The sequence below is a fragment of the Megalops cyprinoides genome, chromosome 14 (assembly GCF_013368585.1).
Source record: "Megalops cyprinoides isolate fMegCyp1 chromosome 14, fMegCyp1.pri, whole genome shotgun sequence".
Taxonomy (NCBI): Eukaryota; Metazoa; Chordata; class Actinopteri; order Elopiformes; family Megalopidae; genus Megalops; species Megalops cyprinoides.
Window position 1 is genome coordinate 3,904,500 of NC_050596.1, and position 23,472 is coordinate 3,927,971.

General features: G+C 47.4%; 1 protein-coding gene across 2 annotated transcripts; it reads right to left on the reverse strand.

Moving 5' to 3' along the window:
- Positions 1-1,044: 1,044 nt before the first annotated feature.
- LOC118788925 (DNA repair protein REV1-like) lies at positions 1,045-21,569 on the reverse strand. Of its 2 annotated transcripts, none has more exons than XM_036545139.1 (21): positions 21,501-21,569; positions 16,525-16,657; positions 14,347-14,515; positions 12,997-13,611; positions 11,576-12,474; positions 10,609-10,716; positions 10,099-10,215; positions 9,576-9,702; positions 9,065-9,193; positions 8,419-8,573; positions 7,945-8,064; positions 7,128-7,348; positions 6,456-6,628; positions 5,558-5,811; positions 5,007-5,230; positions 4,170-4,367; positions 3,814-3,913; positions 3,181-3,383; positions 2,812-2,944; positions 1,961-2,063; positions 1,045-1,483 (listed from the first exon to the last, which is right to left on the reverse strand). In XM_036545139.1, the coding sequence occupies exons 1-21, from the start codon at positions 21,561-21,563 to the stop codon at positions 1,372-1,374; spliced, it is 4,356 nt and encodes a 1,451-aa protein (XP_036401032.1). In that variant the 5' UTR covers positions 21,564-21,569; the 3' UTR covers positions 1,045-1,371. The 2 variants fall into 2 exon arrangements, with proteins under 2 accessions (XP_036401032.1, XP_036401031.1); XM_036545138.1 differs by having other exon boundaries at positions 3,181-3,386.
- Positions 21,570-23,472: the final 1,903 nt, after the last annotated feature.

Here is a 23,472-nt window from a genome sequence, read left to right on the forward strand (position 1 = left end):
ATTTACTGAGCATGGCCTGACCCTCAGTCATTCGTTTAAGGACATGGCGGCAATGTATGTGAGTTAGTCCAAGTAACAGTAAACGTTTGAAAGTTTATTGTGGTTCCCATTTATTTTCTTTGTAAGAGGAAACAATGTTAGCCATCTGAAAACATGCCTGCCTTATTCCTTATCAGACTGTAGGAGCTGACATCGAACAGGTGACATGCTGTCTGTGGGGTGTGTAGGGACTGTAACTCCAGAGGCATTTTTGCAGAGTTCAGTGTTTATTAATTTTTCTTAGAAAAAAAAAAACATGATTGAAAATGATTTCACAGCTTGAGGTCTCGAGGCACAGGTGAGTGATGTAAGATTAACTGCTTCTTTGCTCCTCCCTTCAATAAAACTATGGTAAGGAACAAATGCTCCTTAAAGCCCTGGTTCTCACCCTTCCTGTTGTAATAGACCTGTAATAAACCTGTCAGTGAAAAAAGCAAATTGCTCAACATTAAGAAAGGGTTTTTTTACATTTCTCTTATGTTAAGCAGTACATTCAGCTTCTGTTGAACACAGCTTTGTTGGGATCTAAACCTTAAAATTTAAGGTCGCCTGATCTAACCTGGGAAACTTTCAACAGCCTACAGTTTGAGAACCAGTGCTTTAGGGAGAAGAAGCATCTCCAACATTAGGAGTTCTCTGTGACAGAGCGCTGTGAGGGACCGCTCACAGTCATACTCAGTGCTTTCTGAGTGCAATATGAGAACTTCAGGGGTTTGGTCAATTTGTGACTTCCCTCACGCACAACTAATGAAAAAAGGAAAATAAAAAAGCCAACGTACATTTCTTATTACAGTTTGCAAACACTGCACTGTAAAAAGCAATAAATCATGTCTGTCCTTATAAACACTTTCCTTTGTAAATACAATATTACCTACAAGAGATTGGGAACCATTATTTACATGCAATACTGAAATTTTGGCACTTTGTTTTGCAAAAGTACAAAAACAAGTTCTTTTTGCAGATTATCGATATAAAAGGAATTCCTTGTGAAAGAGTCTTGTGTAATCGGATATGTTAAACGGCCATGCTGTTTTGCAAATACTGTACAGGCGGATATGGCATAGCGAATAGTGAGACAGACAAGGGGAGCCTGACTGTCCAAGCCACTCACAGTTTGCACCTTCCAGCCTCACTCAGCTCCGTCTGGAGCACAGGACACTGCACCCACCGTTCAATGCAATACAACGTGTCAACTGGTAAAACTGGCATAGGTTCTCTCCTGCCCAGTACCCCTCTAAGAATTGTCTGCAAGTGTCTCAAGAGGAGTGTCCTCCTCTCTTCCGAGATTTAGTGCGTAACAGCAGAGTGGGCGGGCGAGGCAGGGGGCTCCTCCTACGTGATCTTGAGCGTGCTGCCGTAGGTCTGCTGCACCACCACCTGCACGTTGTCCAGGATAAAATCGAAAGCCATGTTCCACACCGAATCCACCGACTGCTGCATCAGCCTGGGGAGACGGGTAGAGACACAGTGAGCACTTCATTTGGAAGGACACCAAGCAATCCTCCTATAAACAAGCAGTCTTCCCACAACAAAGCAGTTGTACTACAACTGAGTAGTCTTCCTTCAAGCTGGTTTCTTCACTCTGTATTCTGCAATTCATCCTGATGCAGTTCTGTCCCACAGAATCTCTAAGCCAATCATAGAGCAGGAGAATTTAACAGTAAAAAAAAATCACATTCTATTTTTGGAATAATGTGGAAGCCTCCCATCTTTCATCTCATCTGAAATCCCAGTTTGTTGCTAAGATAAGCTTGCAGTCAAATTAGATTTAATAAAATGCAGTCTGGTTACCTAATATATTTAGCATGACAGTGATTTCAGATGTTTTTAGGCTTCCTGCGGGACAGACCAGTCCTGTGTCATTTTAATCAGTCTGCCTGGTGTGACTCCACTATTGAGCTCCTGTCCACTGAAGTGCTACCTTTTCATGTATTTGATGACGAGGTCAAGTCTCTCCAGGTCTCGGTCTTCCACCAGCTCACTGCAGTACTTTACCACCTGCAGAATGTCTTCCTCCATGGGCTCTGAGGAGAAGAGTGCACTCAGTACATACTTCAGTCTTTTACTTTGTTTAACAAGTGCTCCTGCGTTTCCTACACTTTCGCCTGCAGTGTGCCGTTACCCTGTAATACAGACGTGCTCCTGGGTTCAGCAGCAGTGATCTGTCCAGTTCAATGTCTGAATTTATAGTTTTGGGAATACATGTTGTGCCGGCAGTACCATTGGCGTTGTTTCACAGGGAAGTGAGTAGTATGACCTATAAATCAGTTCTGGCTGTAACTGACCCCTTGCTCCACCCTTCATAATTCTGAGATGTTATTACCGCATACTGTATCTGAGATGGTAGAGCATTATTAACCCATGTTGTGTCTGAGATTGTAGGATATTATTACTTTGTGCTGTGTCTGGGTTGGTATAGTATTATTACCTACCAGAAACCCATAACCCACTGCTCCCCTATGATGTACCTGACATGGTAGTGACCCATTACTCCCCTAGGTTGTACCTGAGATCGTAGTGACCCATTAATGCCCCATGTTGTATCTGAGATGGCAGTGACCGATTACCCCCCATGCTGTGCCCAAGATGGTAGTGACCCATTAATAGCCCATGCTGTATCTGAAGTGGAAATGACCCATTACTCTCCCATGCTGTACCTGAGATGGTAGTGACCCATCACTCCCCATTGATGTACCGAAAGATGGTAGTGACCCATCACTCACCATTGATGTACCTAAGATGGCAGTGACACATTACTCCCCCATGCTGTACCTGCAATAGTAGTGACCCATTCCTTTAGCAGGGTTCGGATGTCTGAGAGCTCACAGGCACCGGCTAGGGTTGGACCAGGGCGGGGTGTGATTTTGGGCACTTCAAGCTGGATGTCTTGTAATCCATGGTCGAGCTGAAGGGGGGATAACGTAAGGTGAGGGCCGAGATGAATGTCCTATCTTGCCTTAATGTGTGACCTTCACTTATCTTGGAAATTAAACTAAACAGTTTTATTGGAATATAAAGCTTGTTAATGCTAATTTGGTTTGATACAACAAAGCACTTTCACAGCCTGTTCAACACACACCACAACAAAATGAACAAATATGCGCTCTAAAAATAGCCAGACACACACTGGTGCTGCCTTACCTTCAGAGCAATGGCAGGTGCATCCTCGTGTTTGAGCATGTGTGGGAAAAGTATGGCGGGACTGCTTTTGGCAGGACTGTTTCCGTGGAGACGGTTTTTCAGGGGGCTGGGGCCCTTTTTGGCAGGACTTGCGTTCTTCTTGTAGCGCCGCTTTGTTCGGCCAACAACAGGCTGCTTCAGCTGCAGCAGAGGGTTCCTGGCCACTGCTGGATAGAGGCAACAGAGTCACGGTGCATCTGGGGAGCTCTGAGCACACACAACCTTTATATACAACTACACCGACACTCTGACTGTGACCATTATACCCAGTGCCTCCATACTACTCAGCTCTCTAGGGATCATTTTTGACATGATAAAAACAAGATTAGATAAGAAGCTTAAGCCAAGACATGAACTCAAATCCTGATTCCATGATCTTAGGCCCTTGTACCAAACATGGGCGTCCTTCTCTTACCCATGGTGCTGAGGGAGAGAGCAAGGCCCTTGCAAATAAAGATGGACACCCTTCTCTTACCCATGATGTTATGGGAGAGAGCAAGGCCCTTGCAAATAAAGATAGACATTCTTCTCTTACCCATAATACTGTGGCAGAAAGCGAAGCCCTTGCACTAGAGGTAGACTTCTGTCTCTTACCCATAGTGCTGTGGGAGAGAGTGCTCTCGTTGTATCTGTATGCTGAGCGCAACTCTTCTTGGAGCTCTGGAGGCAAGGCTTGGAACACCTCTGGGTCCACCTGAGTGAGACAAAGTGAAAGAGAGAGAGAGAGCGAGAGAGAGGGAGAAAGGGAAAAAGGGACAGAGAGAGAGACGGAGAGAGAGACAGAGAGAGAGGGAAAGACAGAGGGATAGGGACAGAGAGAGTGTGACACAGAAGGAGAAAGAGAGACAGATGAGTACAGTTGTAAATATAGCTACCATAACATGGGTTACAACAGAGAATCACAGAGTGAACAATGACCTATATATTATAAGAGGTAGGCGGGTGGACACCTGGGAGAAGTCAGGCAGTGCCAGTACGATGCCAGCCGACCCACCCTGCCCTGGCTGATCTGGGACCTGCAGGACTAGTGTGCCAAGAGGTGGAGGGGCGGGCGCTGGGCTGCGGGGCGGCTCGTCCTTCCTGCTCCACGACTGCTCCACCTGCTCCCTCAGCTCCGCCGGCAGGGCGTCCAGCACGGAGCGATCCACCTGGAGCACAGGGAGACGCAGGGTTAACCCCACTGCGACCGCAGACTGCTCCATTGCACACCAGGGCAACACGCAGTCCCGTAGGAGCGGCTAGCACAGCACTGCTGTAGGTGGGAGGTGCTATACGTTCACATCATGTTTGTGCAAGCTAATGTGCACTGCATATGCTGCTATGGGGAGAGCAAGAATGTGCAAAATGCCTGAACTGTGTGAAGAATTTAATTATATCTGCACACTGCCTCACAAAACAAATGTTTTTTATAATTCAAAGACCTCTTTTTCAGGTCTCCATTGAAACCTTCCCTATCCCCTGACTGCTTTCAGTGTAATAACATCACTGTCATTGTGCAGTAAAATTGGACTGACTTTTGCACACGCCTTCCTGACCCTGCCTTGTAGCTGTGTGCACCTCTACCCAGTTAGTGTCGCTGGAAAAGAGGATACGACAGCCAGCACCATGAATGAAACAAAGAAACCGCCAAGCCTTTGTAAACTCAGTAAAACTCAGTGTTATACACTACATTACAAAAGCACAGCTTGGGTACATACGGAAAGTATTATAATTATTGGTTTTGACGCCCTTATCCAGCGTGGCTAATGTGGCTTGTATCTCACACAGACTAAAATGTCTGAACACACCTGTGAGGGGGAAGGCACCTCGATGCTGAGGTTGAGGCGTGTCCTGGTGTGTTTTGGGGTATGCAGACCCCCATTATATCGAGGAGGGGGCTCTCCTTTGCTCGTCCCGGGCATTGGCTCCGCAGTGGAGGAGGGGATGGAGTCAGCAGGGGCCAGCGGGACTCTGACAGGTGAGCTCCTGCTCTGATTGGACATCCCATCTGAAGCAGGGGCACTGGGTAGACCTGAAAGCCCAAACTCACCTGGATGTGTGTGCAGAGCTAGCACTGTACGTGGAGATCTTACACATGAACATGCACAGACAAACAGCCATACAAACAGGCAGTAAACCTACATTTACTGTTTTATTACTGTAGTGTAACATAAAAAAAATTCAACACTAAACCCTCCAACCTCCTAATCATACTAGAAAAAAGAATTTTAGCTGGCCTGGTACCGAGACAAAATCTACGGATAGCAACTGCAGGGTGCTTCAGGCAAGCTAAATGGGCAGACTACTCAAGCACACAACACACACACACAGATACATTCTTCTGAGCGTGAGGTCAGACCTGGTGTCATGAGCTGTCTCGGACTGGTGGGAGGGGCGGTGCGCTGGACCAGAAGCATGTCTATGACAGAGCGGTGGCGAGGGGCCAGCGCGCCGGGGGGGTCCTGGGGGGTACCGTGAGCCCCGACCAGCTGCTGCACCTGCATGCCCACCCCCCTCAGGTCGGCCACATTCAGCTTCAGCGAGTGGAAGAGCTTGATGCCCTCAGCGGCGATCAGCTGGGCGTTGTCAGTGGGACGCTCCAGAGTCACTGTCCTGGAGGGGACAGCACAATCAAAACACCCAGCGTGCACTGCATTCAGCTGCAGCCAACATATTTGCTTCACTGTTCATAATGCACACTTTCTTTGTGTCTACAATTACTATAATGTTCATTTCAGTATGAATCAATATGAAGGAATATGGCTTTAATCAGGAAATCATTTTCCAGTTTTCATATCAATGTGGTGTACCTGAGATGGTATATACAACGTGTGTATATTGTGTTGCACTTACATGCTGCTCTAGGCATGAGCTTATGATCTCAGAACTATATTTGTGGCTTGTTTGATGCATGTTCATCTGTGGTTAGTGGTGTCTTATATGCATTTTCATGCCACTTTATCAGATGCAACTAATAAGTTGTTCTGATTAAGAGCATTTGCTAAATGACAATGGCACAATTTCAAATAGGCCAAATTGTGCCATTCACGAGAGCCTAAACTGGGATTCTGATAGCCAGAGCATCCCCAGACTGTACCCTATGTCTATTCAAGGATGTCAGACATAGTTAACAAATGTGCAGTAATTGCAATGACAGCAGCAAGGTAACATTCCCATTAAAAATCCTTTCATATTAAGTCTCACTCCAAGCGAGACTCCAGCAGGTATGTGTGAGCATTCACGAGTGAATCATTCACCTGGCCAGGTTGTCGCAGATGCCGTGGCCCCCGAACTTGGCGGGCTCCACGGGGGCCCCCGGCTTTCTCACCATGACCTTGAGGGTGAGCCTGCGCCCCCAGAGCCCCGCCGCCTGCAGCCGACGCTCTACCTCCAGGGCCAGGTTGGTCAGGAACGACTCTGCCTCCTCCACCTGCAGGAGAGGGAGGGACAAGAGGCGTGGTCAGAGAGGGTGCAGTCAGGGGGCTGTGAGCTGATGCGTTCACCACCCGCATGCCGCTGTGACGCTGAAGAAAATAAACAAGATACGACAGTGCCTAACGGGGAATCAATCATCACAGACTTACAGAGATCCAGAATATGACCTCACACTCTCTACAACTCGAGGAATACAAGGAAAAATGTCAGTGTTAAAAGAGTGAGGCTTCATGAACTCCAAAATGGGTGCAGCTGGAGCTGGATTTAGTTTTTCTGATTAAGTCTCTCTGATTCAGACTTTTTGATACAGTATTCCTGATTCAGTCTTTTTGATACAGTATTTCTGATTCAGTCTTTTTAATACAGTATTTCTGGTTCACTTGAGGAAGTGATAGACAGAGCACGGCTCCATCCATTATGAGGCTCATCCATCACTTGCGTGACTCATGTGGTCGATATCTCTCAGTGCCTGGCCTGACTGGAGTGCCGCTGACCTGCGTGAATCGGATTCCATAGTTCATCTCCGCTGACACGGACTTCCTCTCCCTCTCGCTCCTCACTGGCCGGTCGTCCAGGCCACGGCAGAACCTGAACAGCGTCTGGCCTGTGCGGGGTCCAAACTCCTTCTGCAGGCGGGACATGGACACCTGCTGCAGGTCCCCACAGGTCCGCACCCCCAGGGAGGCCAGCTTGTACCCCATCGACCGTCCCACACCTAGACAGCGCAGCACAGGACAGAGCTCCTAAATGAACCCAGGAATGTCTCAACACTCTGACATGACCTAGTACCACAGAAACCCTGGACCTGGAGTGATGATGCTGAAATCTCAGCATCCTCTCTGACTAAGGACCACAACTTGGTGGTCACTTATTTTCTCCCAGCAGTGCTGTGCGATAGGATGCGGTTCTGATCACTGCAGTACACTGCAGCATAATGCAGTCTCTTCAGGGAGTTGTGAACACTGCTACAATACCCTGCAATAATTTTGATTTATTTTCAGTGTCCCCACTTATTATAGTATTTATTTATTGTAAGGAAAATACACACATGATAAAAGACCTTCATAACTCACAACTCAATTCCATTTCATATTTTCTGTTTACTTGGCCCTCTGTATCTTTCATATGAAGCAAATAACTGTTAAATGTTTACATTATGCTGCTCAACACAGACTTGTAACCAAAGTTGACATGAAAACCTAGAAATAGCTGCAAAAGATACACTCATATTAGCACATAGCCTCCAGTGACCCTTTGTCTTTATCGCAGTTTCAGGTTTTCTAAGCAGCCAGCAGATGGTGCTGTTCTCACCTGGCAGACTTGTGACAGACTGATCCCTGATGAAGTCGTCCACTTCCTCAGTCTTTAGGTAGTACTGACCGTCTGGCTTTGCCTTGCGGGTCGCCATCCTGGCCAGCAGAATGTTTGAGCCTTTAAAAAGGATGTGGGAAATACAGGTTACTAAAATACAGGGCTATGAAAGGATGAAACTACTCTCCACAAATTTTTAATACCATCTTGACAATTCTGGCTTCTTCTCAAAGTGTCTACTTTCCTCCTCATCGCTGCCATCAAACAGAATGACTGGATCATTCTCTGACCTTTTATCTGACCCTCATACCATTAGTGAAACAGAGGAACTAGAGTGTGCTTGTGGGTATGTGTGTGTGTGTGTGTGTGTGTGTGTGTGTGTGTGTGTGTGTGTGTGTGTGTGTGTGTGTGTGAGCGTGTGTGTGTGAGAGACATACACAGTGCCTGGATTCAGTGTGGTCTCTATGAACTCACCCATGCCCACAGAGGCGGGGCAGCCCGTTCTCTCCCTCACATCCTCCCGGATGGCGCTGGCCAGCTCGTCAGGTGACACGCCCAGCTCGGACAGCAGGCTGGTGGCATCCATCAGGGCCTCATCACAGCTCAAGGCCTCGATGTTGTGGGTGTAGCTAGAGACCAGAGAGGGACGGGGGAGTGGGGTGGGGGTAAAGGCACTAAGAAATCTGCTACAGACACCACCCCCTAGAGTCAGGGCAGGAGTATTGGTGATCTCACTCCTTACTCTTAGGCAAGCCAATCACATCTCTTGTTGCAACTCTTCTTTACTTTGTCTAAATGAAAGATAACAGCACTGAACACTGCACCTTGTTCAACGTCACCTCTAATGTGGAGCCTCATTTTTTTGAGGTGTTTCATGAAACACAGAGCACAGCCCAGTGTAGCAGGAGGTCCAACAGCGGGCATCTACACCCCAACCTGTCACCCGCGCATTCCCGGTCACCTCATCTGACATCACACGTTTGTACCTTATGACTATACGGCTTCAGCCAGCACCAAGACGTTACTCATGAAGGCTTTGGCAGAGGGTGTTTTTCAGGTGTCTGAGTAACGCTGGCCGGGGGACAGGAGAGGAGGAGGTACAGACCGTGGGGAACCCTACCTGGCTAGCGTCTCGTACATGGCCAGCGCCACCTCTTTGTAGGCCTGGAAGTCGTAGGGCACAGCCTGCAGTTCTGGGCACAGTTGTTTTGCCTGGCCAAAAAACATCCCATTCCTCACGCCCGCCTGCCTGGTTGGGACGAGAAGAACGGCACCGGGGTTTCCACAGCACGCCGCTTTCAAGTGCAAGCTTGTCACTGTGTACACTGTGTGACACGGGTAAATGATGAGTGCAATGTTTACAGAGGCGGCTGCAAATATGAGGACAGTCGCCCTGGACTCCTGCTCGATGTGTGTGTGTGTGTGTGTGTGTGTGTGTGTGTGCGTGTGTGCGTGCCCTCAAATGGTGGGGTCATCGCGGGACTAGTGAGAAAGGGATTGGCCACCTAATGTCAGCTCCACACATAAAACACAGGCAGAGGCAGGAGATGCAGGTAACGAGCAGGTGAAGGTTGTGTGACAGTGGTGTCCGCACCACAGAGGTGTCTGCTGGGGCCGGGCGGGATAGGTACCTGGCCTCGTAGCTGCAGGAAGCGATCTCAGCCATGGAGAGGGCTTTTGCATCCTGGTCCACCCCATTGCTGTGGGCTTTGGGACTGTCCACCAAGGGTGTCGCCTCCAGGTCAATATCTCTCTTCCCTGTGGGCCAGAAAGATTTTTAAAGCTAACCAACTATGCTATTAAAACATTTACATTTATCACTGAGCAGATTCTCTCATCCACAGCAAAGTACAAGAGTACTTCCACATATAATGGATAGAATTAGATTCATGCAGTTAATTAAAAAAAAAACACATTATGGGTAGTGGTGTGACAGGGCTTAATAAAAAGTTACTAAAACTATCATAAACCTCCATGCCTCCTTCACATCACTGCTGGAGTAGTCCTATCACCAACAGAACATGTAACCATGAACCAGTACTGCATGCCCTTCATGCAGGTGAAAGTATAAGCATTTCACAGAGGCAGGTGTGTGTGGACATGCAGAGATGGGTTTCCTGTCTGCACTGCAGTATTCCAGGGCTCTACCCTTACCCCCTCTGCCTTGGGCCTGTCGCCTCTGGTAAAACTGAAGCTCCATTTGGGGGTTGCTCCCAGGTCGCTGGGCAACTTGGCCTGGCCCTCGGTTACTTGTCACGGCGACAGGTTTCCCTATCAGTAGTCAGTCAGACGCAATCAGTTAGTAGTGAACCAGCCATCAAATGAGTGTGAACCTCATATATACATTTAATGTGGACTTAATGTAGGCGAGATTATGTAACAGTAGCTACTCTGTGTTTTGTGTATGCGTATGCATGTCTGCGTGTTTGTGTGTGTGTGTAAGTTATGTATATATATGTTTGTGTGTGTGTGGGTCTGTATATGTATGTATGTATGTATATATGTATAAACATTTGTGTGTGTGCGTGTGTGTACACATGTGCACGTGTTTGTATGTGAGTGTACAAGGTAACACATGCTGGCGGCTGTGCAATACACAGGTTAAGGCAGTATCACACTAATGTGCAGATTTCAGGCTTAAGTCCAGCAGTGTAGCACCCTCACCCTTGAGCTCCAGCCGGTATCTGATCCCCACGGAGACAAAGAAGCAATCCATGTCCACGTGCAGGATGCAGGGCTGACGATTCTGAGGGCTGGCTGAGGCCACACAGCCTGGGACAGACAGACACAGGAATGAACACAGACCACTACTGCAAAGCACCTCACACCCGGAGAGAATGACCGTGACCCACCCGCCAAAGTCACTGAGTAACAGATGGCCCTACACATCAGGGTAAGAACTGGGAAAGAGTGGTGAAATTAGTCAGGAAGGTGAATGAAACATAAGCTGGGCTTTATTCCTGAGTGACATTCAATATTTATGTCCCCACAAAACCCTTCGCTCTTAAAATGAGATGACACAGATTACCACTGACATTTAGGAAGCACAGAAAATGACAGCGGGATTGATTAACGAGAACTCCTGTGTCTGCAAAGACGCCTCTGTAGCTCGGAGGAGACCGGTTGGCCCGAGAGAGTCAGCAGAAAAACTCGGCGGCGCTTCAGAACTGCAGGCGGATTGGGCCGCTTCTAATTCCACCAGACGCAGACGTTTTGGTGAATGCATTTTAAATAAATAAACCTCCACAATCAGTGGCCTGCTGTAGCGTTAGAATCATTTGGCAGGGAGGTTGGTGTGCAGGGGGTAATGAACAGACCGCTTCAGTTGTCTCTGCTCTGGATTACAGACAGCTAGAGACAGCTGGTTTGTAATTGAACCAAATTCCCCTCCCATAAGACCCCAGTTCTACATTATATATAGAATAGCAGTTTAATTATATTGTGTTCATTATGTGAGGACTAAAAAAAGCTGGTTGTGACACACCCCTGACAACCTTCACACATCTTTGCGATTAGCACCCTCTGGGGTGAGATTCCTTCCGTTAAAGCGGGATTGTCAGATGGAGCTGTGGGATGTCTGTGGCGTGCTCCCGAGGGCGTGTTTATGGTGAAAGAGGACAGCGGGCAGTACCTGCGCCGCGGGCCGCGTGGTGCCGTCTCAGCCGCTCCTTCCCAGGGAAGACGGTGCCCCCCTGTGCTCGCCGGCGATGCTGCAGTGAGCTGACGTACTCAGAGAACTCACTCCTCCAGGTGGAGATGTGGTGGAGCCGGGAGTGGGAGTAGAACTCCGAGATGATGTTCCCCCTGGCGGGGAGGGGTGCCGGCTTGGCCGCGGCGACGCTATGATCCGTGGCGGCGCCATGATCCGTGGCGGCACTATGATCCGTGGTGGCCAGGGCCGCAGGCAGGGTGGGGGCCTGCGGGGGGGCCCGGTAGGTGCCATTCAGCCGAACTCTGCCAGGTGGGGGGGAGATGGCTGCACGGGGGCTGGGCTTTCCAGCGCAGGGTGACCGGGGGGCAGGGGGAGGAGGTGTGGCCGGGGGCAGGGCTTTCACAGCTGTAGCGTCCTTCTGGTTTGCCGGCAGCTGGTGGGTGGGTTGCTGAGTGCTGGGCGATACCTGGCGGGTTTTGGGCTGTGGAGATGGTGGCTTGGGGGAGCTGGATGCCTGGGAGGTGGGTGTCTGCCTCTCAGGACTCTGATGGAGGCCAGGCTTGGAATTGGGGTGCTGAGAGGAAGGGGCATGTGGACCATCAGGCACCATCTTGTCCTTGCACTCCAGAGGTAAGAACTGAAGCTGGGGCAGCTGGTGCTGACGCTTGCCCAAGGGGTACCGTCCTGAGTGCAGTGCTAAGTCCAGGGGTTTTAAGGCACCATTTGCAGGGTGGGCGTGTCCATTGGTCAGGGGCTGCCCTGTGGACACCCAGGGGGAGGAGCAAGGATGATGATCAGGGGGTTCACTATCCTTGCCCTGTACCCCATTCATTTTGGGGCTCTCTGGCAGGTTTGGCCAAGTCTGCAGTGACCCATTCCTGTAGATTTCATAAAATTCAGAATAAAGAACATTCAGAGTTACCAAGCATTTCAACACGATAATGCTCCAAGAACATGAGTATAAATAATGAACGATGTGGAGAGTCCATGTTTTCAGGTCTTTGAGTACCAAACAGCATCTTATGAAAGTGTATATGTACAGTGTACCTATCACTGTACAACTGCACTTCTTGTTTCAGTATCACACTGCTGTGAAACTGTGTCAGAGAAAGGAAAAGGCCAGTGTTGCTTGTTAATTTACAGACCTAAACACAAAATTCAAAGAATGTCACAATACACAATTCCATTCTGTCTTGGCCATATACCCATACAATTCAGTATTATAACAGTGTTGCTTAATGTGGTATAATGAAATTGGGGATACAGAAGCAGGAAATGGACTGAATGGTATGACATACATGGCTCACAAATACATTTGTTCACGAACCATTCAAGTTAAACATGTTCTTACTATTATTCATTCTGTTAATATGTGTGTTTGCCAAAGAGTATGAACTCACAGTCTAAAGCCCAGCTCCAGGTTGGCTGGGTGGGTGTGGCCTAGCTCCTGGTTGGCAGGGTGGGTGTGGCCCAACTCCCGATTAGCAGGGTGGGTGTGGCTCAGATCCCGTTTGGTAGGGTGGGCATGGCACAGATCCCGGTTGGCAGAGTGGGCATGGTCTAGATCCCGGTTGGCAGGGTGGGCATGGCCCAGAACCCGATTGGCAGGGTGGGCATGGCCCAGATCCTGGTTGGCATTGTGGGCGTGGCCCATTTTCCGGTTGTCAGGGTGGGCATGGCCCAGATCTTCATCAGCAGCATGGGTGTGGCCTAGCTCCTGGCTGGAAGGGTGGGCGTGTCCCAGCTTCTGATTGAAAGGGTAGGTTTGGCCCAGATCCTGGTTGGCAGAGTGGGTGTGGGCAGGCTCCCGGTTGGCAGGATAGGAGTGGCCCAGCTCCCAATCTGCAGGGTGGGCGTGGCCCAGCTCCCTGTGGGCGTGACGGGAATGGCTGGTAAAGTGACTGGGCCCAGCTGGCTCCTGGGTCTGAGGCATACAGGTTATAGGGAAGTTCAGTCCCCTCTGCTTGGAATACAGCTGGTACTGAAGGTACGAGAGGAGTCGCCCTGCCTTGATGCTGCAGAGAGGACCGCAAAAAACTCAAACTCATATATACCACACTATACACAAACCATTTTTACACTCACACACACCTACCCACGGTTTACAAACACATGCATACCACAGTATCTCACTCTCTCTCCCCCCTTCACACAGTCTGACAAATACACTCGTACATCCTCCCACACATGCCCACCCACACATTCACTCCGGTATCTCACACATTCCCTTTTTCCCTCTTTCTGTCAGTCTGTATTACACACACACACACACACACACACACACACACACACACACACACACACACACACACAGGATTTAACAGGTCATGGTTACAGAGGAACAGGGCATATTTATACGATAACAGTCTAGGGTCATAAATAAAGCTTCATGGCTCATGGGGAGGAAGTCTGGTAGTGTTTCTCAGGAAATAACTTGCACAGTTTCTCTGATAACATGGATTACAATAACAGTAACATACCCTCTACAGACTGCCTTATTGACATACACACAAGGAATGCATATGACTGGGTAATTGCCAAATTACTTCAGCTACTTCAGCTAAAAGATAAATTTTTGATCAGTTTAAATCACTCTGTTATTCATTAAGTCATTTTGTTCAAACTATTCAGTGCTTCTGAAGATCACCTCAGCCAATCAGAAGTGAGATCCCACCCTCCTCAGCCAATCGTGTGCCAAAGTGAGGTCCACCCCTCCCAAGCAACAAGGTGCTCAAGCATCCCTCCCTCACCTGTCAGTGATCCAGTCTGGCCTCACCACCTTCTCCCCCCTCAGCTCCTGGATCTTGCTGTTGGGCAGGTTGGTGGCGATGATGTGGGTGGTCTTGGAGCGGGAGTAGTACACGTGGAACTGTCCGCCGTGCAGCATCATCAGCCTGCGCAGCTCGTCTGCAGCGGGGTCTGTGCAGATGGACAGAATAAAAACAGCGCTCAGGGCACACTCCACATCAACAGAACTGCATCACTAGCAACCCTTTCAGATTATTACACTGCTAATGAATCCTGTTATTTCAAATACATGCCTAAAGAAAGACTTTGAATGGCATACGGAGGGGAACCCCTCATTAGAAGACTCCCCTATCCAGAGTAATTTACATGAAACACCATCAGTTTATATAGTGAGATATTTACTACAGCATTTTGGGTAAAGTACCCTGGTGAATGGGTACAGAAGCAGTCGCAATCCAACCAGAAATATCATGGTTACAAGACCTGTTCCTTACCACTATGCGATAATACTGTACAGAGACAACAAACCCTGGAGTATTGAGTCTCCCTTCTCAGTGAAATGATCCATTGTAAATCAGCACCATTTTACAAACCTTATCTTTAAAAATCAAGACATGAGAGAAGGAAAATGGTGTACACTGCAGTAAACCGTCATTAAGAGATGTGAGGGTTTCGCTGATGTAAGGGATGGCTTCCATCTTCTTTAATGTCATAATTGATGATACAATTTATCTGGGGGTGCAGAGGACCAATAGAAATCCCAGCACTGTCTGCATTGCAGCTGGATTTAAAAAGGGAAAAAGTCACTTTTTATTCAGCTCTATCACGGCTGCACAATCATGGCATTCACTCATTAAAAAATGTCTACCCCAGAGATAAGCTGTTGTGGCCTGACTGAGCAATGAGCTGGTTCACTCTGCTAAACTACAGCACACCTCTAGCTACTCACACAGTCTCTCTCAGTCAGTGCTTATTCATCACACACACACACACACACACACACACACACACACACAAATACATGCAAAACAAAACAAACATGCACACACAGATACGTACGCACATGCACATACACATACACACATATGCATACACACTTATGCACAAACGCACACATAGAAAAACACACATGTGCCATTACGGTTAGGGTCATACACTCTCCTCACGCACATGCACACTTTTGTTTTAGGTTTTATTTAGTACGTGCTGCAGCGTCATGACAGAAATGTTAGTTATAGTGTGGTAATTAGTTAATGTAGTTTTGTAATGCAGTCTGGATGGGGAGACCAGTTGTGTCAGGGTGGCTTACAATGATTGCATTTGTTTTCAAAGGCTGTTGGTTTTAGCCGGGATGCCAGTATACAGTGGTTTGTTGGGGACCTACCATGACTAAATCACTGGTCGCTTGTAAATGCTGTTTGTCTCACTGGGGCGTGCAAGATATTGGAGACATCTGTTCGACGTCAGTTCCCAGAAGCCCTGTTTGGACTATTGCCTCCACGCCATCATTTTTAATGAGACTAAACAAACTAAACTAAACAGACCAATCCACCTCTGCGACTCTGATAGCTGTGGAGCCCAGAGGACAGAGCTGGTCTGTGAGGAGATTCCTAGTGTCGGTGAGTTCACCTTTTGCTCCCCTGGACTGGGAGGTCTGCCTCATGACACTTTTTTGGGTTTGTTTGTTTTTTTCCATACACTCAAACACAACACACAATTAGGTCATGCTAGCCACTTCCGTTACAGCCCTTTCTTTAAGTTTTTGAGCCAAGGGAGGCTTAGTTGTAACACACGCTCACGCACACACACACACAAATAACAAATACACACACAGACATAAGCACACACAAATACATATGCATTATGTGCACGTGCACACACAAACACACACACACACACAGGCACTCCCATACACACAAACATGCACAAACACACACACACACACACACACACACTTACTTATGCATACACAAACAAGAACACAAAAACAGGCTCACGCATACATACACACAATACCCAAATCTCAGAAAGCACATGTGGACGAACACACACAAACACACATGCACACACACACATGGGTCACGGGTGTGGGAAAAGCAACAGGGAAATCACACAGCCCCCACGCACTGCCCCCACTGGGACCCCTGCAGAAGTACAGTACCGGAGAGCTGGCCTCTTACCTGTGTATCCATTGACATAGATGGCAACACCCCTGAAGATGTTGGAGCCCAAGCCTTCCTTCTGCTTCTCCCTGGGGGCATCCAGTCTGAACTGCTCCTCCAGCTTGCTCACCTTGGCCGCCATGTACCCGCCCTACAAACAGACACATACCACCCCGTGAACTCTGGACTTGCACAATAACGCTGACTCTTTTTGGTGAATACTACAATGGGTCAATTCAACAGAACACATTTACACACATTGCTTATATTAAAACTGAGCCTGAGCCATTAAACCAAGTGTAAGGAGTGACGTTTTATAAAAGGACCAAGGCTATCCCGCCATATTTAAACACCAGACAGCCCACTTTTCATCACATCCCATTGAAAAATTGTCACAAGAATCACCTAGATCCCATAATTCCTCCCCCACTTTAAACTGCCTTAATACATTATTGCTGTACTAAAAATATCTTACCGTTATGCTTGTGTCTGACAAAAGTGTAATTTGTAAATTAGGCTTCTGGTCAAAGTAAAAATATTATGTACATGTAAGAAAACTGAAATCATGGGTTCAGCTCAATGGCTGGACCTACTAAGATGGTATCCATTAAATTCCTACGTTAGCCAAACTAAAGACAACTCCAAAGAAAGATTAGAATATTTTCCTTCATATGAAATTGTTCTGTGGCAGGCAGCTCCCTGGACAGCCTGCACTGGAAAGCAAGCCACTGAATCAGGCAAGCATTACACTGCCTGAGGAATAATCATGTAATGCTCTTTTAGATCATTCTAGAAGGGAATCCACCACCATAGACATGATGAACACTGTACTAAACCTGCAGGAGAACTGTGCCCTTCACAACACTACATGGCCCAGAATACACTGGAAAACACTGTGCTTCTGTGCTTCTTTTCTCAGAGAGAGTTCGCTTAGAATTTATGGCAGATGAATATCATTATTTGATTACCATATTGTTACCATTATTACTATTGTTGTATTTTATGGCTTAGAGGTTGTCTGGGGTAAATCTTAGGAAGCACCAGATATCACTCATATTAGTTTGAGGAAAGGTACATATTTAGTGTTTAGTACAACCTGTCACCTACTGAGGGACAGTGCATAAATGGGTTATAATCATGAAATAGAAATTAAAAATAAACTGAAACAGACCTTAAAAATGGCAATAAAAGGTGAGGCAGGACAACCCCGGGAAGTGACCACAGAACCCAACACAGGTTTTCATTTCTTCCATGTGTAATATACCCTTAGTGAAAGACATGCTAGATAAAAGGCACATAACTTATTAAAAACATTTTTGTGTTGTGCAGTAAGATAGCAGATTTAACAGCAACATTAGTTTTCCAAAATAAAGATTTATTCAGCCTCTTTGTCATGCTCGGTTTATGCAATCTTGTCTTCTGCAAAAAAGCAATGTTAATGCCTTTGTTGCTGAGGTAAAATTTCTACACAGATACAACGTTTCATATTGGTTTTGGTAAACTGAGCTGATAGTAAACAGCTCCATTTTTTGCATTGTGTTTTTCCTCGTTTTCACACAATATTTGCCAATTATGCATGAAAGCTTGTCACCCACACTGAATGCACATAGCAGCGCAGGAAGAAGTGCCTTGATTTATCTGATACACATGCATGCCTACCGTGACCACCTTCCACACTATAAGTCCCACAATGCACCTGGAGGCAACACTGCTGGAGGATAGGCATATCCTCCTGAAGCTCTCCCAGTAACTAACAGGCACCAATATGGGTTCCAGGGTACTGAGAGTAGAGCAACGAGGGGACTCAGGTCAAACCTGCCCAGCCCTGTCCCTGGCGGAACAAACCCAATTTGTTCCACTAACATGGGCTCCCTCTCGGTTGCTGTTGATAAGAGACATGGCCGGTTTCAGAGTGTAGGGCTGAGCCTGTGCTTGAAACAATCACTTTTACTGTCTAAGCCACTCAGGAGGCCTACACATATGCATAAAAAATTCCCCAACATCTCCCGGGCTTTCAGTGGCTGTACTGTAGTACCCACATGCAGTCATTCGTGATCCCCTGGCCTTCATATTCAACATGAAAAGCACACACCTTTTAAAGCACAGTGTGGGCATATTTTATGAGCAAGAAATAATGCACTGGTTATTTAAGTAGCACAGCACTGCATTTTGCAAGAAGGATAAAGAAACTATAAACATACTGTAATCAACAGGGTATAAATAAAAACTCCCTTTAATGATGAATGATTGATAAATGATGAAAGCATATGGTATACTCTCCTGTTGGACTGTGTAACTTCCTATTCCACATAGGCTAGAACAAGCACATCAAGCAGTCATTTGTGGTAAAGCTCCTCTGCTTTTCCCTCTTGCTGGGAAGCACAGAGAGAAGGCTCCACGACTGCCCGTCTGTGCCTTTTTGGCCAGACATCACGATTCAGACGAATGTTGACAGAATGTAATTGCAGGATCAGTGAGGAAAATTGGAATTACTTGGCTCTGCTAATGCAATCAAGAGCTGCCTTGCATACATTAAAAAGATGTTCTCGGAGCGCAAATGGAAGGATTTTAGCCCTGTGAAATAACAAGCCTTATCCTTCACTACGAGACAGCAAACCTTTGATTCTCAGAGTTAAAATGGCCTTAGCAACACCTTAGGCTACAGCTATACACCAGCTCCTACTGAGACACTACGACGACCTCATCTGAACTAACCTTTCAGCTGAGAGGGATTTAGACCATCTGCTGGCCTGAGTGCTAGGACATCCAGTGATGGGTAGTTTGGAGCTATGACTCGAAACACACCAAGCTAAAATAACATACAAGCACCATTTGTGACATGTACGTTTTTCCTACATATACTGTTTGTATGCAAAAGGAGTCAGAAATGTACGTAGAATTCAGAGGGAATTCAGAGGGAATGTTCACTTGTGATTGGTGGATGTGACCTTAAGCAGAGGTTCAGAATTCTGTTTATATGCTTTCAATCTATTTGCTTATTTGCTTAGCAGTTGCTAGATTATTAAAAAAACACTAACTACTGACTAAAAACTCTACTGCTAAATTATTAAAAACACTACGCTCACATCTGTGCTGTGCCAGAGAGAGTGGTGATGGGGGACAGCAGCAGGTCATGTTAAGGGGGCATGCAGCTCAACAGTACAAGCCCCCACAGCAGACAGGTGGGGAGGAGAGAGACCAGGAAGCGACAGAGTGACGGGAAAAAGACTTCAGTGTTTGAGAAAAGGAGCTGTGAAAGCACAAGGGCCAACAGACAGCTCAAGTGAACTGCCCAGAAAGACACCGCAGGACAAGTGGCCCTGAAACGCAGTTGTTAACAATGCTAAAATAAACATTACAATATAAGAAATAAAGAAATCGACTCACATGACAAAGGTAATTAGAACAACTACAAATAACCAAATAACTTTTACCTGAATAGGGACCACTCTCTGACAGAGCCCCTTGTGAGAGCAAAAGACCTCAGAGACAGGAGTGACACTAACAGAGTACAGAATGAGATACCACAGCTGAGCAGCTGGAAAAGACCTGGTCAGGAGGGCAGGCTGTGTAGTGACCATGACCTGGGAAAGCATGCTTCTCCTCAAATTCTCCAAATTGATCATGCATGAAACATGATAAACGCCCTTTAAGGGGAAGATACTGACACTGTGGAAATGGCAGCTCAGTTCCTCTACTCCAGGCCTGATGCAGAAGAGGAAAGCTGATAACCAGAGCATTTTTCAGGGATGGGGAGTCAGGATACGTTTTTATCTGACTCCATTTTGTTCACATTTCATTGCTTGTTGTATATCTTTTACATGCCCACATCTTTTGCAACACAAGATGACTTGTCATGTAAATATAAAGCTTTTTTTGAATTTGAATTTGTGTGAGAATGTGAGATCACACGGAGAGTGGGAGAGAGGAAGAGAGGGAGAGGGAGGGAGACAGAGAAAAAGTCAGAGAAAGAGAGAAAAAGTAGGAAATTGAGCAGGGTGGGTGAGAGTACAGAGAGTCAGACAGAAATAGAGTAGAGGATGAGGATGACGGAGAGGGAGAGACTGCAGAGAGTAACAGACGGAGAGACAGAGAGAAGAGAGCGAGAGAGAGAGGTCAAATGAGTGAGAGACCAGGGAGAAAGAGGCACAGGGTGGAAGACAGAGAAGACGAGAGCAAGAGTGCAGAAGGGAGCTGAGAGAGAAAGAGAGAGAATGACAGAGAGCATGTGAGAGTGACAGAGGAAGGGAGAGTGAGAGATGGAGAGAAAGGAGAGAGAGATAGCGGGAGGGAAAGAGAAGGAGATAAATGTGCTCTTATGCTGTGCAATGACTGACGGAGCCCTCAAGATGATTCCCAGACCTGGCAGCGTTCTGCATAGCCAGACACAACAGCTCCTTCCTGGTGCTTCCCTGACCCACTTTCTGTCCCCCGGGAGACCGTGACACAGTTGTCTGCATGAGGGAGGGAGGGCTGCTGTTCACAGCACCTGTGCAATTAACTACCAGACTCACACACTCCATCCTGCCTTCACCTCCACCCAACACTGAGCTTTCAACCCCCTGATTCAGCCGCTCCACTTCGACCCACACGGCACTCTTAACCACGTGCTTCAAGCACACACATGGTCGAATGCACAAGAACTCTCACTGGCCGTGTCACAAGTCTCGCAGTTAAGAACAGGTCTTCATTTAACTGAATGGCCAAATGCAAACTGTAGCCTTCTCAGAACAGAAATGGGGTGAATGAGTGAGTGCCTGTAAGAGGGCAAGCTCACCTGAGGAGAATATGACATGGACAGGCTACTCATGCATTATCACAGTAGCCACAGAGTTGATCATTAGTCTATATATGCTGGGAGACACTGGAAGACAGGCACTGTGGAACTGTGTATTTCAAGGATCTAGTGATGCTTGCCTCAAAGGAAGTGATGCGCATGCCATTTGACGAAGGAAGTGATGTCTGCAGACTGTGACACAGGAAGTGATACTCACCATGCTACCCCAACCATCACTGTCACCAGCTCTCTTCCTCCAGCCACCTCGACCTCGACTCATGCTGAGGTATCTGAAAAGAGAGAGAGACAGAGAGAGAAGCCATCAGGGAAAGTCTCTTAATCTGACTCCATCATACCTCTCAGGACAAAAATGCTTTATCCACAGCCTTCCTGACCTCGGACTTTTCCTGGCATTCTCTGTGTGCAGCATGAACACTTCATAGGTCTCACCCATGAATGCTTCAGGAATTGGTGGCTCGATGCAAGTGTAAGATGTGAACACAGGCAGCAAATGTTACAACTGCAGAATTCACACAGGCTCCAAACCAGGCTAACAATTTTTAGAGCCATCCCCTGGATAAAACAAACCAATCAGTGGAGAAAATGGAGCTATGAAACTGTTGCTTTTACCCACAATGCACTGGATGTGGAGACTCCCAGTCCCCATGCACTCCCCCTCACACGGAGTCACAGAGAGGTGATCAGGAGAGCAGCCATGCTATTCAAGGTCATAAACCTGTCCCACAGTCTCTGACTGCAGTGACCTCTGATCAGCTCTGACTCACTCACAATAACGGATGCAGCATCTGACACTTAGCCTCTCCTACGTTTCACTGCTTTCTGCAGCACAAGGTGCTCTGATGTAGGATTGCTGATCTGAAATGACTGGGATGGCTGTTCATCGTATGGTCACTACCCATGATTCATCTGTGTGTTGCTGAGTGGCGAGTGGAGAGGTCGTGGCTCGGATGGCGAGCATACTCAACACCTTTTCCAATGTCTGGACAGGATGCATAAAAAACAGCACAGCCATAAAACCAGAGTGGTGTCACCCTAGCTGCTGAGTCACAATATGGAGGGACAGAAGCCACTTCCCATCATGCACAGCGAACAGGATATTAGCAGCCCTAGTATTTACATCTGCCGTAATTACATTAATGAGTTTGCAAAGGGGCTATTGATCAAGCGGGGAACAATGCATTGCTCTCTGCTAATTAGCCATTTGCGCGATAAAGACTGCTTTAATTAGAGACAGATTGGCATCTGACTGACGTGCATGAGAAGAATCTAATTAAAAACACTTTGCTTGTTAAATGCTCCTACTCATGATGACTTGTGGTCCTTTTAAAGCCACGGGGGTGCATGCTCGGGGCTGCATACACTGCCCTGCACAGCTTCCTGCCTTTAAAGACGCAGAAGTGTCTTTCAGCTGCTTCCAGGGCACAAAGTGTTAACTCTTTGCAGCCCCAGCTGGACTGCTGGCAATCTGTGCTGCGCTTGGCAACTCTGTCAGCGCCAGCGATCCCACGCCTCCCTGGTTGGGAGGAAAGCCCATCCTTAAATGGTGCAGACAGCTCTCATGATGGCATGGCAGTGCAGCTATGACGGAGACGGAGTCACAATCCGCTGTGGGCCACCAAGGGCCCCTCGAGTCTCTGATCTGAAGGCCTCCTTGCTCAGCACATGGTGGCTAAACAAACGTGTGAAGATATCAGCAGATGCGGCGAATGGAAAGAGGCTATTCCTCTCCCTCTCCTTCCATTTCCCCCAGGTCTCCTCAGTCATGGTGTGCGTTATCACTCCCTACCCCATCACTCTTCATGTCTCACTCTTTCCCTGCTTCTCTCTGTCTCCCTCTCTCCCTCTCCCCCTCCGTGTCTCTCCCTCACTACTGTCCCAGTCCTGACTCCCCCTCTCTCTCCACAGGGGCACAGATCAATCAGGGTTTACAGATCACTCAATGCCAATCTGCAGTGCTTCCGAGGGCTACCATACTGTTAGACGTCATGCTACCACACTGACCTTTGGCACCACTTAAACCATGTTCAAAATCTGAACACTTGGCTCCTGCATCCTGACTACTCCATTCCCTTTGAAAGCTATGAAAGCTTATATTTTAGCCTGGGGTCTCTGAGGGAACCAACAGGAGCAGAGGAAAGAATTAGATAATGACATAAGGAGGGTCAAGG